At 44.7% G+C, this 14,479-nt stretch overlaps 1 protein-coding gene across 17 annotated transcripts in view; it reads right to left on the bottom strand.

The window, feature by feature from the left end:
- Positions 1-14,479, bottom strand: part of APBB2 (amyloid beta precursor protein binding family B member 2) — a 171,408-nt gene that overhangs the window by 20,225 nt on the left and 136,704 nt on the right. Inside the window, exon 1 of one of the 17 annotated variants that reach the window (XM_035326512.1) lies at positions 7,156-7,198. The exons of 15 other annotated variants lie outside the window; for them this stretch is intronic. Coding sequence is in view for 1 of the 2 variants with exons in the window: in XM_035326511.1 (XP_035182402.1) it covers positions 6,830-6,846 (17 nt within the window). In the remaining variant the exon portion in view is untranslated. Of the gene's footprint in view, positions 1-6,829; positions 6,854-7,155; positions 7,199-14,479 lie in introns of those variants that run through there. One more of the 17 variants, XM_035326511.1, reaches the window with a different exon arrangement.

Here is a 14,479-nt window from a genome sequence, read left to right as displayed (position 1 = left end):
GTTTTAAGTAAATGTGCATATGGTTAACGAATGCGCCCATCCAACATGGGAGTGCAAGCACACACGGGTGCATATGTCCAGAGCTAGAGGTTTAATTGTGGGATACGACTCCACAAGCCTTCTGCAAAGCTAGCTGTGGCACTTATATAATGTTTAAAGGAACTGTTGGATGTGATTTTAAAACCACATTTTAAAAAGATGAGAAACACCCTTTAAATGTCATAGCCTGGAATACAGAACTTCAGGCTTACCAGGAGCACACGAAGTCTGCTTCAGCAATGACTCTTGAGATGAGCCAGTGGCAATACCTATGCAAAGAGGACCTCCACAGATCTTATCTTCTGCACCAAGCAAATCTCAAACTATAAAGCATGAAGTTCTACTGATTTCATATTAATGCCTTAGAAACAAAGCACACATGCATACGCATCCTTTACAGTTGACGTGTTATATCATAAGTGAAGCATTCAGTACACCTGAGTACTCAAGCATAGTTTATCCTTCTTGTTTTTGCCTAAAGAACAAATCCATTTTACCGATGTTGTACCTAGATTGTTTGGGAAAAACAAATACATTCAATCTCCTTAAACACCCCAGAACAAAATTCATTAAAAAACAAGCAAACAAAAAGCTTGTCTGGTGCAGTTCCTAACTCTCAACCTTCAGAACTGCTGAAAGTCTAGATGTTACGACTCTTACTCTCCCCTCCCTCAACTTTACTTCCATTATTTTACCCAATTCTGTCATCACAATGGCAAACATAGGTACCTGATAGAAGTAACAACCTTGACAAAAGGATTCTGGTTTTATTGCTTAGATCATAAACAGTTTCACCCCAGTTGTACCAGGACAGCACAGCAACATACACCAATCCTAGTGCGTTAACTCTCTCCCAGGTTTTCTTCCAACACTCTTGTAGTATTTTTGTTTTGGCACTAGTTGAGCACGTGCATTTTAAAAGCTATCAAACTTGTTGTACACTGCACAAACTCCAGCATATCTCAGCAAAACTCCAAATGCAGGGATGGTCCTTCAGAGACTGCTGCCAAGCGTCAGTGATGACGCAGGGGTGAGCCAAACTATAATGCAAACCAGAACTGGGACCCAGCAAGCCAATGGCTAATGTGAGCTAGGCCTATTCACAAAAATAGTGTGTGGGAGCATGCACAAAAAAGTGTACCTAAGAACTCCTCAGCCTCTTTTAACATGCACCTTGCCCCTCTCCCCTGGCATCTTGACTGCCATCCTCTGTCCGTAGTTTCAAACATGCAAAAAATGGCCTCAAGCATGAGGCTAGCTTTCTCAAATGAAACCTTGTGATCAGTTTCTTCTCATTCCTTAATATTTTATTTCTTCACGTGCAGGACCCAGTTTCTGATCTCTATGTTTAAGAACAAATCCAGGCTTCATTTTTCTCCTGGACTCGCTCTGTTTTGTGCAGAGGGCCAAGCTGCCAGTACAAAGACGGGCTGCAACTCCTTAAGCTGCTCGCATACAGTTGCAGTTAGAACACAATTCAGCCCTGACCTATTTTCCTTGTCAAAAGAATACAGACGCTGCTCCTGAGAGAAGCTGATGACAAATTGCTCTATAAAGGCTTGATTCAGGCATTTAAATAATTGTTATGGTTACTTTTTGATCCTGTAATGGATTTTTTTTTCTACTTACAGACTCCTTCATCTTAGTATTACTGCTTTCAGCATAAACAGAGTAGTGGTGTGCCTTCCGTTGTCCAAAACACTCCACAGCGTGGCTAACGAAAGCAGCCAAGCTGGACACAAGATCCATATTTATGAACGTAACAGGCATTCCTGGAAATGTCATAGTGGAAGCACAGGCCGTAGTCTGAAGAAAGAAGCAATAATACAGGGTCCTCTGCTCCACTTCTTTCCACGTGGTAAACTTGGGAGTTCCCCCTTTTTGATATCCAATGGTGACCCGTGGAGATGTCCTCAAGCAAAACCCCACTCACACCTTCGCTCCAGCTCCACGGGCTTTCAGCTGGGCTACTAGCGTGTAATAAACTAAGAGGTTAAAAGTAGATCTCTGTACTGCAAACACCCAGAGTTTTTTGAGCACAGGCAGCCCTTGATTCTGTGCTCAATGCCAATTTGAAAATCAGAATTAAAAAATAGTATCATTTGTACTTTCCAGGAGCATACACTCAATGTTTCCAAGCAGAATGAGCGGCAGAACAGGTATCATCTTCTCCACGCATTAATCGCTGGCTTTATATGAAGTGGACATGGAGCGATTACCTCTCAGAACAAAGCTTTCTATTGGAAAAGTCTTCCAGCAATTTAGACACAATGTACTAGGGAAAGAAAAAAGAACTAGAAGAAGAAATGCCTTGGATCTAGCAGGTTTTGAATGTAGTTAAACACAAAACATGACCTGCTGGTGCAAACTCTTGAAGGGAAAGCCGTCAATTTCCCTGTCATGATGCAATATACACTTGTACAGAACAAGCACCATGCAGCTGCAAGTGCAGACAAGCAAAACAAAACAAAACACACAAAAACAGAGATGGAAATTCAGGAAGGTGAGAAAAACACAAGCAGTCAGGCTGCTGGACTTCCCCAGGCGGCAAGGAATGAACGGGGCTCCGGCTGTGGGATGCACACACATCCAGCAGGGCTGCATCCTGCTTCTAATCAGTTAATTACAGCTTCCAAATTAATCCAGTAGCTCTTCATAGAGTGACTTGCAATTAATGAATTAATTTCTTACAGAAGACTATTTGCCTGTGTTCCCTTCATATTCCAGCAGCTCAAATACAGTTGAATCATTTACCTAAAAAAAAAAAAAAGGGAAAAAAAAAAAAAAAAAAAAAACAAGGAAAAAAAAAAAAAGAAGAAATGCACCCCAAGGATAGAAAGCAGCCATGGAAAGTTTTCAGTTTCCTGGCAGATTTTATTGATGGCTCTGAGTGCCAGAAATGCCATGAGAGCAGCTGTGCAAGTTCCTCAGTACAGTGCTCTATATATTCTTTTCCAAGCTGACTGAGTTAAAAGGGGTCAAGGCAGAGCCTGCCTATATTGGGAAGATGATACCTAGAAAACACTGTCAGGGCTGCTAAGAAGCATCTGAGATTCATTTCCGAGGGGAAAAGGCCAAGTCCTCTGTGGAAAACAGCCTGTTACCTCCCAGCCTGTGGGGATGTGAGAAAAGCATCCCTTCCAGGGACAGCCCCCAGGGGATGCTTCCTCCCTGGGAAGGAGGCGATGATCTCTGCCAGGCCCATTTATTCTGGGTTGTTTTCTGACTTCCAAGACAGCACGCTGCAGTTCTGCCAAGGGTGCCTACTTCCCCAGTCACCCCCTTTCATCCACTCTCCTTTCACAGAGCTTCAGCACAAGGCGTCCTTGTCCTCGCCCCTGTCCCAGGAGTGCAGAAACACACCAACCCACAGCCCCTGTTGAGTCTCCTACTTCAACAAAGCGGAGCCACTGTGCAATGGAAAATAAACCAAAGTGAGAAACTTAGCAGGTTTTGCTCTTTTTGGCATCACTGGTAAGCTACTAAAGAAGCAAGGTAACTCTGCTCTGCTCGGCTCATGCTTTAGTGGTCACTGCGCTGCACGTGAGAGCGTTAGGAGTCTGCCTCCCTGTGCCTGGCAGGTGAATTTAAACACAGCCTGAGCACCTGGGTGTCTGACACACTCAGCTAACAGGGCGAAGAGGTTAGCACTTGACACATCTTCATTCCTGTAGCTTCCCCCGGAGTCCAGCTGACTGCAGCTCCCCCAGTTGTCTTTTTTGAGCAGATCAGAAAGAAACCAGGCAGCCACGTGTTGCCTACACCACGCGCAAGTACAGAGGTCTGCCCTCTGACCTCCACAGCCCTCAGACATCTGCACGTGGGACTACACGGCACAATCTGAGATTATCTCTCTCAGAGATAATGACCAACTGCATTTTCTTTGCTTTCAATTATTGGAAGATTTTATTTCCAGGCACATTTTACTTGGTTAAAAATAATGATGCGTGGCACAAGCCTTTCTTCCTTATTTACAGCTGTAAGTACCCGTCCAGGCATACCCTCTGAGGCACAGAAGAGGCCCTGCTCTGGTTTTCTAATTTGTAATTACAAAGTGTAGGAGCACTTTATGCAGCAAAATGTTTACATAAAATGTACTTACACCTCAACAACATAACATGATCAAATAAAGGAAACAGCCTTCATTGCCATGCAGTTGGCAGCCTCTGTGGCTTAGAGAGTGATTATGTCCTTCCACCTATGTATGCTATTAGAAAAATACGGTTTCACTGAATGTAAAATGTCAGCAGCTTACAATATTTCGAAGGGTCCAGTAGCTCCTTAACCTTTTTTTTTTTTTTTTTGTAAATGATCCTTAGGCTTTTTGTCTTATAAAAAGTATCAGACTGTTCCAACAAACCATGGCCTCGTGTTTCTGGGCCCCTCTCACCACCAGCACAGAGACTGAGCCAAAGCACAGCCCAACCCTACAGCAGAAATTCCCTGTTCACTGGGCCAGATTGTGCCATCAATTTTTAAGCAATTCACTACTGGTAGCAAAGAAGGTTTCTGCTTAAAAATTGATGGCTTGATCTAGCCTTCTGTTGCTAATCATATATTATGAAGACTGCAATAACCTAGTCAGGTTCTATTTTTAAAAGAAAAAGAAAATATGAGGCAGCCTGCCGCATCAAATGAATCCACGTTTTATAATGGTTGAACTCTACTCTTAAGACCAGAGGCTCTGAATCTTTAAGTCCCACTGATGGTTTGGGTGCTAGACATCACATTGATATCTGACAGGCAAGACGGTTCCTTGCTACTCCTCAAGCCCAGACCAAAAGCAAGCACGGAGCAAGCCCAGGTCACTCTACCACATCTTCAGGGCTTCCCTCAGCAGTGCACAGCGACTGAAGCCCTGAGATGAAAGAGATGCTGCTCTTACAGCTTCCTGCAGCACACGGCCACCCCAGGCACTTGCTCACCTGACGTAAGCCTACACTGGGGGGCTTTCCTAACCCACTGCAGACCACTGCTTTCCCTCTTCTTGGGAAATGTTATGCTTGGCTTGCTAGGAACCTGGCAGCATGAAAAGAACTTTGAAGGGCAGGCCACTGTTCCCACTAATCACTAGATGAGCATTTTAGATGGATCGGTTGGGTACGAGATTTTCTGTTTTCATTTTTATAGAATTATTGCACTCAGCCAAAAAGATATTCCAGCACATCAGTTTGGAAACTTGTTAAAGCACATAGAGGAAAATTTAATATTACATCGTAACATTGTAAGAAAAATGAGCATGCTTGCTTTGGCAGACACCAAACCAAATTCAGGGGCATGCCGCTTATTTTCTAAAACGAGGACATGAAGCTGAGCACTTATTACTGAATTGAGGTGCCCTGATTTAAGTTTTTGACCTGGATTAACTTCACCCAGAGAATAAGGGCATTTCAACCTATCTCAAACTCCACTGGAGCAAAGTGTGCGCTCGATCGCTAATTAAAGGTCTACAGAGCAGCTGAATCGATATTAGCGCTCGTATCAATTAGATCAGAGTGGTGTCCACAGTAACACAGAGTTCTCACGTCATGAAACACAGGAAAGTCTGCGTGGCAAACCAGAACGGCCTGCTGCACATGCAGAACGGCCTGCTCCAATGCAGAGGCATCCAACAGACACACCGCTTCATCGCCCAAAATACTCACTCACAGTTTGTTTGATCCTCACCCGTATTTCAACTGAGTGGCGTTTACAATGACTTCATACATGGGGTATTTAAAGTATTTATATACATCCACTGTTGTAGAAGGGAAAACTAATTTGTACTTTGAAAAACAAATCAAACTTGCATTACGTAATAAAGCCACACTATCTTCCTCTTTCTTCTACATCCTTATGAAAATAAACAAGCCATTTCTTACTGAGAAATGCTCCAGGGCTAAATAATATCCTTTTCCTCACTCACAAGTTGTTATATTTACATTAACTGTGAGGCAACAGCTACACAACCGTAATTAAAGCCACGGTTTTAAGAGATTAAACAGTTCATATATTTCTCTAAGAAAGATCCAGACTCAGCAGTGTTCAGTATCCTTTAAGAAATAAACCTACTGCCCAGAACAGGGAGAGCAGTGAAGCTCCATAAGGTGTGAGAGACCTAATTTAAGGGTGAAGCTGCTGAGTTTAAAGAAAAAGATTAATGTGCTTGTCTCTCTTCCTCCCCTCTGCACCCAACGTAACGAGGATTCAAAGCTATATATCAATTAACAAATCAATGAAATTTCTCCTGCTGCAAATTCTTTATGAATACAGATAGGATTAAGCAAGCCCAGAGACCTCAAGGCAATATATTACATTTAAATCACAAAGTTTCCTCTTCTGCCAAAAGAGCCATTAACCATTTCACTTCAACTACACATATTTTTCCATGCATGTATCCCTACACACAGCGTCACACTCTGTCTTAAAAAATGCTTAGTTCTTTTGGACTGCCACAAAGATTTCCAATTGAATGATGCCCATTGACAATTATGGGCTGAGAGAAGAAATCCCAGACTAGCTAGCCGGAAGCTACCTGGGAATTACACAAAAATCATTATATAAGCACTGAAGAGTTAAAACAGAGAGAGGTTTCTTCTTTTTCAGTACACGAGGTTTCTGCTATTCACACTACCGCACCTATTTGCCCATTAATGCAACATCAGCAGTGAAAACAAATTATGATTATCCTCTACAGACTCAGGCTGGTCAATATGCATCCAGTAACTGCAGCTAGCTCAGGAACAATTAATTTTGAACTGAATACAGACCCCCCAAGCCTTTTAAACAAGGTCCATTACTTACTGCTCACTGCTCAAAGGAGCGCATCTAAAGGGAGAGCAGCATCAAACACTCACCGCTTTCCACTCAGCCCCGCATTTCTGCTACAGTGCTCTCCCCAAGGTTGTTAAGAGGCAGCTCTTGGAGAAAAGAGATCTGACTTGCCTTTGTCACACCAGGAGCTGCAATTTGCCTCGCAGGCATCCACACAGAGGCTTTAGGCTAATGGACCACAGCTTTGAAAATACAGCTAGAAATACAGCTAGAGACAAAGGCTAGTACCAACATGAGATTGTTGTCTGTGAGGGGGTGGGGATGGGGGGTGAGGATTTTTTTGCCACTTTTTAAGTTTCTTACCTTGTTCTTGCAGCACGCAGGAGAGTAACTCCAGGCAGGTGGCACGCGAGCACCCAACTCCGCGCTCTGCCCGCTGCCGCTCTCCCGCAGCGTGCGTCCCGGCATCAGACGATGCACAGAGCACTTGATGCCGCCACGCACTGGCTCTCCATCCATCAGTGGGGGCCGAACGCCCCCGAGAACAGCAGCTCATCCACTTTGCAGCAAGCCTCGGCACACCGCTGGCTCCCCCTCTCCCGACGGACTGGGCGCGCTTGTGCTTGCCTGCTCCAGCTGCGAGCTGGCGGTGCTGCCCCCGAAGGGCACCGCTCCTCTCCTCCCTTCCCGTTGGCTTTACCACGGGCTCCGACGCGATGAAGAAGCCCCTCTCCTCCCCCTGTGCCACGTTTCCAGCCCGTGAGCTTCCAAGGGCAATGCGCTCTGACGGCAGTGATCTTTTGGGGGCTGCTGAGGCGTGCAGGGACTCTTCCCCCGCAGTTTCCCCGACCCAGAGCAGCGCGTTCACATCGTGACTCCAACCGGCTGTGACAGGGAAAGTCTCTTTAAAAGGCTGCCAAGATTTACTGCCAAACCCAAGAAGTCAGGCAGAAGTACAACCGTGTTTACTTCAATGGAATTACACCTGCTTATGCTCGGAGTGAGATTTATCCCTGAGCCGTAAAAACAAACACACCAAATAATTTGATTTCCCGAACTGCCACACGCGGTAACAGTACATCGAATTTAGAAGGGCTGCTTTGCTCTAAAGGTGACAGGAAAACCACCGTCCTGCAGCTCCGGTTTTTATTCTTTTTTGGCAAACCCCAAAGAGAAAAGTGGGTGCCTCTGGGCGCTGGGGGGACAAATGGCACCAGGACGGGGGGCTCACAGGGACCCCAGCACCCTGTGGCAACGCTCCCGCTGGCTGTCCCCCCATGGTGGGTGCTTGAGCCCCTTCCCAGGACATTTAGCAAGCATTCACAGGTAGGTACACCACGGCCGCCCTTGGGCATCTTACCACCTGGACACAGAGGTGGGTCACCTCCCTGCACTTCACTCTCCTCCTCCTGTGGGTCTTGCTCCTTCACACGTGCTGCTGGTGGGATCCCCACGCCCTCCTCATGCCCGAGGAGCTCAGGGACAACAGAGCAAGCACCCACCCGCTTACACTGACTGAGCTGAACCTGAGTGCCAGCAAGGCAAGGAACACAACCATGGGTGTTCCCCCAGCAGATATGAGGGTGAAGGCAGTCAAGGACAGCTTGCTGGCAGGCGCCTCTTCCAGCCGCCCAGCTCTTTTTGGAGGAGGATGTTTGTTCACAGCCTAAATATACCCTGGGTCTACAGAGGTTCCTTCCTTCCTTCCTGTGTGCCTTCAGCAAGGCTTGGCAGGATGAATTATGCAACCTGTGCCATCCCGAAAGCTTTCTGTTGATTTCCATGGGAATAACAGGTTGGAATTTAATAAACAAAGCTGTCGATGCTGCCTGAGAAGAAACAGATCCAGCTCTTTCTTTCTTGGACGTGCTGGATGCCCAGCACTAGCAAGAATTCAAGACCATATAATAATTTTGGCACTGAAGTAAAAAAATAAGTTCTTATAAATCTCGATAGCAGTATGGAGCACATTTGTGGGGACAGAGAGTGGCATTTTCATGGACATGCAAAACAGCACCTGAAATAAATGCTGTTAACTCTTTTTTTTAATCCAGGTTGCAATACGCTTTCAACATAGCTCATTTAAACTTGAAAATGAAGACAATTAACCTGATAGCGATGACAACTACCCTCTCTCTCTGCTGCTGTTCCCCTCCTTCAGTCTCAGCAGTTATAGCACTACAGGCCATGGTGGTTTTCCAGCTGGCCAAACGACAGCGCTTGTGAGAAAAGCATTAGACACCAACTTGAAAGGCTTCTAAGGAGAGAAGCCAAACTTTGCTGTTTTAATATGCTGAGACAGTTTGTGGGAGAGAACCACTGTTCCCTGAACTTTGAAAATGTGTAAAAATCAGCCTAATGAACACCACATCCCAGGTTTCAAGTTTCTAGCTGGCTATCCAATAAATGAACTGGGACCAAATTCTAATTGCTTGCTGGTGTTATTTTGGTACATGACACTTGTGGTCTGTGCACCTTTCAGTAAAGATATGGCTAGGTAGGAACACGCTGACTCCGTTACTGAGCCCTGGTGTCAGCCTTTCAGCTTCCCTTCCCCTAGCCCCATGCTCTCTGCTCTAAGTTTGTGCCTTCTAGTTGCTGTCTACAGAAAGAGCAATGGGTTTACCTCTGCCATCAGCAACAGGAAAATCTCCTAGAGCTTGGCCAACAGGCAGTTCCCAAAGTGAGAAAGCAATTTGGGCCCAGCGTCTTCCATTTTGTGCACGCACAGCTTGCTTAGGAACCACAGCCATACCCCATGCTCACAGCTCTGGCAAAACCTAACTTTGCCAATCCTCAGGCCAACCCGAAATTGTGAAGTGACTAACCTTGGATGTAAATTTAAAATCTGTATACGTGCTTTGGAGGGTGGTGATTCTCCAAGGTGATTCCTCAGAGTCCATTTGGTCAAATACATGCATTCTGGCAATGAAAGGCAGAACTCATACAAAAGTTTTCTTTCACAAGCTGGGTTTTTAAGTATACTCATTAGTAACCCAAGTTTTGACACAAGCCATGGAAGTTGCAGCGCTCAGCATCGGCTGCTGCTGGGTTTGGCTGACAGGCTTTCCCAGCAGCAACAGCTATCATAAACCGCGGGAGCTATCACAAACACTTCTAGCGCAAACTACACCAAGTCCAACTCCCCACTGCCAGCCAGCAATGGGAGCTTGCTCCCAAATCCCTCATCAGGAAACGGGAGGGCTCTCAGTGGTGCACTTTACCTACAGACAGCAGAAAAATAGAGCTTGCAGCACAAAATGGGTTGTTTTTTCCCCACTGCCAGCCCCGACAAGGTGAAAACTCCCCAGGAGAACTCTCAGTACCCAACAAATTCAACTCCTGCATTGATAAATGTGCTGAATTCAAGGCAGCAGGGATGTTTTGGGGCATGCCTGGTATGTAAACTCAACACATGTCATTCCAGCCTCTCCCAGGTATCACGTGCCCCCTCTCCTGGGTCTCCAGTTGGGTTACATATCCCCAGGCTGCTCTGTTCCTCACTGGGGATAAGGTTCAGCCAAGCTAACAGTGAGAGAATGGATATTTAACAGGGAAGAATCTGGGCAGGTCTCCATGCACTTGGCAGCGGTGATGTGCCCAACTCCCCGGTTAAACTGGCAGTGAACAGCAGGGCAACCGAGCGAACGAACTTAGCTTATGCTCCAGGCACAGGGACGGGGCCACATTCTCCCCAGATTGATCAAATATTCCTCTTGCACAGCCAGAAGCTGATTTAACTCAGAGCAAAGCACCACACATCCCAACACACGCATCATCGTAATGCCAGCAGAGCCGTGGCTGGACTACTGAAAGGTGAACACCAGCAGCAGCCGAGATCCTCGCTGCACCCACCCTGGAGGTACTGGCAGACCTTCAGAACGTGAGGATTTGGGGAGTGTTGCTGTAACACACGGCTGGAAATCCAAAGCACGGCGGATCTGGAGTCCTATTCTTGCACATCCTCTCTATCTAGTTTCATCACAAATTATCAAGCAGCAACAGCGCTGCCAAATTTTCTAACTTATCTGAAATTTCATACTGTTTTCAAAAAGAGCAGGGAGAAGGTGAGGGAAGAGCAAAGGGAATATTTCATAAAGTTTGAATCCTGGATGTAGGCAGGGATCTAAGAATCTCCATACACACTGCAAAACAAACTTCCAGCATCCATGGATGGATGAGGGACGTATTTCACTGCCTTTACTCCTAAAGGCTCAAATGTGACAAAATGATTACCATTTATGAATGCCTCAGTTGGCAATATCCCATAAGGGCTTTGTTTGTTTTTTTCTTTTTTACGCTGAGCCCCCTGAAGCCATGTATGTACTTCAGAAATGAATAGAGGCCACGAGCAAGCGTTCAGTTTGCTTTGTCTAATTCATCTCATTACTCTCCTATTGGAAGTTGAGCGATAGCAGAGATTAAAGCAATTTTCCTAATTAAATACACACAGTGCAAAAACCATCTTTTTAGTGCATCTGTTTTCTTGTGGGTTTGGGTACTTTTGATATCAAATGTGTATCTACATTTTGGAGACATGCACGTGAAGTTTATTTAGACTCTTCAGACCGCACCAAAAGGAACAGGCAGAAGATAAAAATTCTCAATTAACAAAGACTGATGATACACAACTACAAGGCAAAAACAATTCAATATATCCTTAGCCAACTGAACTAGACCTGCTATTGGCTTGCCCAAAGACTTTCACCGTTAAGAGACTGTCTGCAAATGCAGAGGACAGGCCATAAGGAGCCATGTGGACCCTTCCAGTTGAAGCTACTGAATAATTATTCCTTAAGTAATTACAATTCCTCTTTATGCATCTTCTTGACAAACACAGCATCACCCCAAACACCGCCACGCGTCAGTAATGGGCATCCCAGAACAAAGGCAAGCTCGATTTCACGGGTGCTTGGCTAAAGCAGAAAATTTCACTTACTCCATCTACGTTAAACATAAGGTCAGCAGGATAGCAGGTCAAATACTGATGCCAGCCATCCTTCCTGACCTTGCAGACCTCAAACTCTTTTGTACTCCTTTAAGATTCATCATTTGCTCCTTTCTTTTCTACCAGTTATTTTCTGCTATTACAAGAACCACCCCAGCCCTGCTGGGAAATAATTACTAAACTACCCTGCTGCTCCCCGAGGTATTACACAATTGTGCTCAGCAATGCCCGAGGTTTCCAGGCCCACACCTGTACTTTATGGACTAACCCAACTCATGCTGAAGGTAATGAAAGACTTCCCATTAATTAAAAGGGGAATTTGGTCAGACTCAGAGGGCACAAGAGCGTACTTCTAGACAGCTTTGAAATTTACCACAGTGCAGAAAGGGGAACTTCAAGCAGTAAATTTCAGAGGCAACTGAGTTCTGTACTTAATGCATCATTCAAATTATAAATTTAACTTATTTTTGTAGCATTAAGTTGAATTAAGATGAATAGCATTTATGTGAGATATGAAAGATACAATGTACAGATTTTTCAGTGTCATCAAATTTTCAGAGACATCAAGCACAATTTTGTTCTTGCAAAACCACAGACGTTCACGTAACACTAAACACAAAGCCCAGTCAGTCAGTAAAAATACACTAAACGTTTAAGACATTTGAATCATCTGTTGAAAAAATCTTTAGTTTACTCAAACTAGTGTTTAAGTGTCTGCTAATCAATTTGCACATATCAAAGGGACTTCAGCAGGCTACCTATCTCCATTGCCAGAGGGCAAATTGTGCTGAATACCACAGCCAAACAAAGGCGCTTCCCCTGTGGAGCCAATATTAGGAAACAAGGCAACAAATCCTCAGAATTATGTGCCTGAAGTGAAGATGGTTTCTAAGTACACGTAATGGTTAAGGCTGCTCTGATTTACATAAAGACATACTGCATATAAATATTTGAATCGTAATCAACTAGTAGCGAACAGGGAAAGGGATCCTGAGGCAGACGCGACATTTAAATAATTGAAGTGGTGAGCTGAGAGCAGGCACATCCTCTTGTGTTTTAGAGGCATGTTCCAAATTACTATACCAGTGCACTTCAGTAAAGTTTGTGACAGTGCTCAGAGAGAGACAGCGCAACATTTACAGCCTATTTTACTCTAGCATATGCCACATTTCAGAAGACCTCCAATGATTTACAAATACATAGGCATTTCACAAGTTCTCTTGACATCAGAGTATAACACTGATGCAAACTTTACAAGTGTGTTTATGTAGGCGGATGTAAATATTTACACAGTGAAGGCACAAAGAGGAACATCCCATCTATAACTCTCCAGCACAGCACATGAACTGCTTGAAGAGAAAGAAAAAGGAGAGATGGATCATTTTCTGGCTGCACTTTTGCTTTTTAATTTGTTGTATTAGCAAGTCATGCATGCCCCACATTTCATTAAGTAGCATAACACAGAGATAATCAAATTAAACCCTTTCTACTGCCCAGGAAATTTTCTCCTCTGAACTACTTCTCCAGAAAAGACTTGCCCTGTACAGTAATCATTTTTAGGAAGTCAGGTTTTTGCCTACCACACAAAACAATGAGCAAAGTGAATACATCTTACAAAACATTGACCTTTTCAAATAAGCTCCCGCACGACAGAGTGTCTGTTACTGCTCACAGACATGCTGGAATCAAGGTAACAGGGAGCTGTGTTGGGCATTTCAGCCAGCATGGGGCTTTTAAGTATTCTTAGCATGATTTTTCTTAAAACACTGCTTGTTCCTTTGGTGACCTGTGCTCTCTGCGCCTTTTCTGCTCAGGTTTTCACATGCCCATCTTATTAGTAACTGAAGAGCTTCAATACAAAACAGACCAGCACAATGAAAGCCACTAGTGGACTCATTTGATTTTGTCTTATCTGCTATAGAAACCTCAGATTATGCAGAGTCTTGAGATCAGAAAAAGAATGCTGTAAGGTTATTTTTGTTGGTGTTTTCTGTTTGTTTGTTTTTGGAAGACAAGGGTTATCAAATTGGAAGGGTTGGCAGCCCTTCATAAGGCTGTCAAAGCCCAGTTCTCCTGTGAAACTTTATTCCACAGGTGGCTCCCTCTACACACAGCCTGTAGCGTTCAAGTGCCATCTCAGGGATGTACAACTAACATTGAGTGAGCGCTGCTGCAGATGAAGGGGTGGGAGGCAGGCACCTTCAGTCAACTCTGCCTGGCTTCTGAAGGAGGATGCTATTTTTTAGCGTAGTTTCTGCACATGCAACTGATTGCATGTGCACCATATGCATGACAAGGCAAAGTTAATAAATTAATCTGAAATCACCTTTAATTGGCACTTAAGACCCAAGTTTCCAGTTGGTGTTGAAAACAAGGGGGCTTGCAGAGAGCTTGGGAACAGAACATTTTCTGTCCCACTGCTTTCCTGGAGCAGGAAGCAGCTGCCTTCTGCATCACTTGCATCAGTGTTTTGCCATGGAGTTAAAGCAGGTAAATATAGGAGTTCAGCCTGCATGTAGCACCTGTTTGATTAATACACAGCGAAAAGAGTAACAGAATACCAGAAGCATCAGATTTCTCCCCCACAACAGCAGACAGTAGCTCTCCTGAGCCACAGACACTTTTCACAGGCAGTCCAACTATTATTGAGGGACCTGAGAACTTCAGTGGCTATCACACAGATTACCCTAGTTGTATCCCAAATCCTTTAACAGCTGGAATCACAGGCAGCGTGTGGAG

This window comes from Oxyura jamaicensis, chromosome 4, assembly GCF_011077185.1.
Source record: "Oxyura jamaicensis isolate SHBP4307 breed ruddy duck chromosome 4, BPBGC_Ojam_1.0, whole genome shotgun sequence".
Taxonomy (NCBI): domain Eukaryota; kingdom Metazoa; phylum Chordata; class Aves; order Anseriformes; family Anatidae; genus Oxyura; species Oxyura jamaicensis.
Note: the sequence above shows the minus strand (reverse complement) of the source record. Positions and strands in the feature narration are given on the sequence as shown.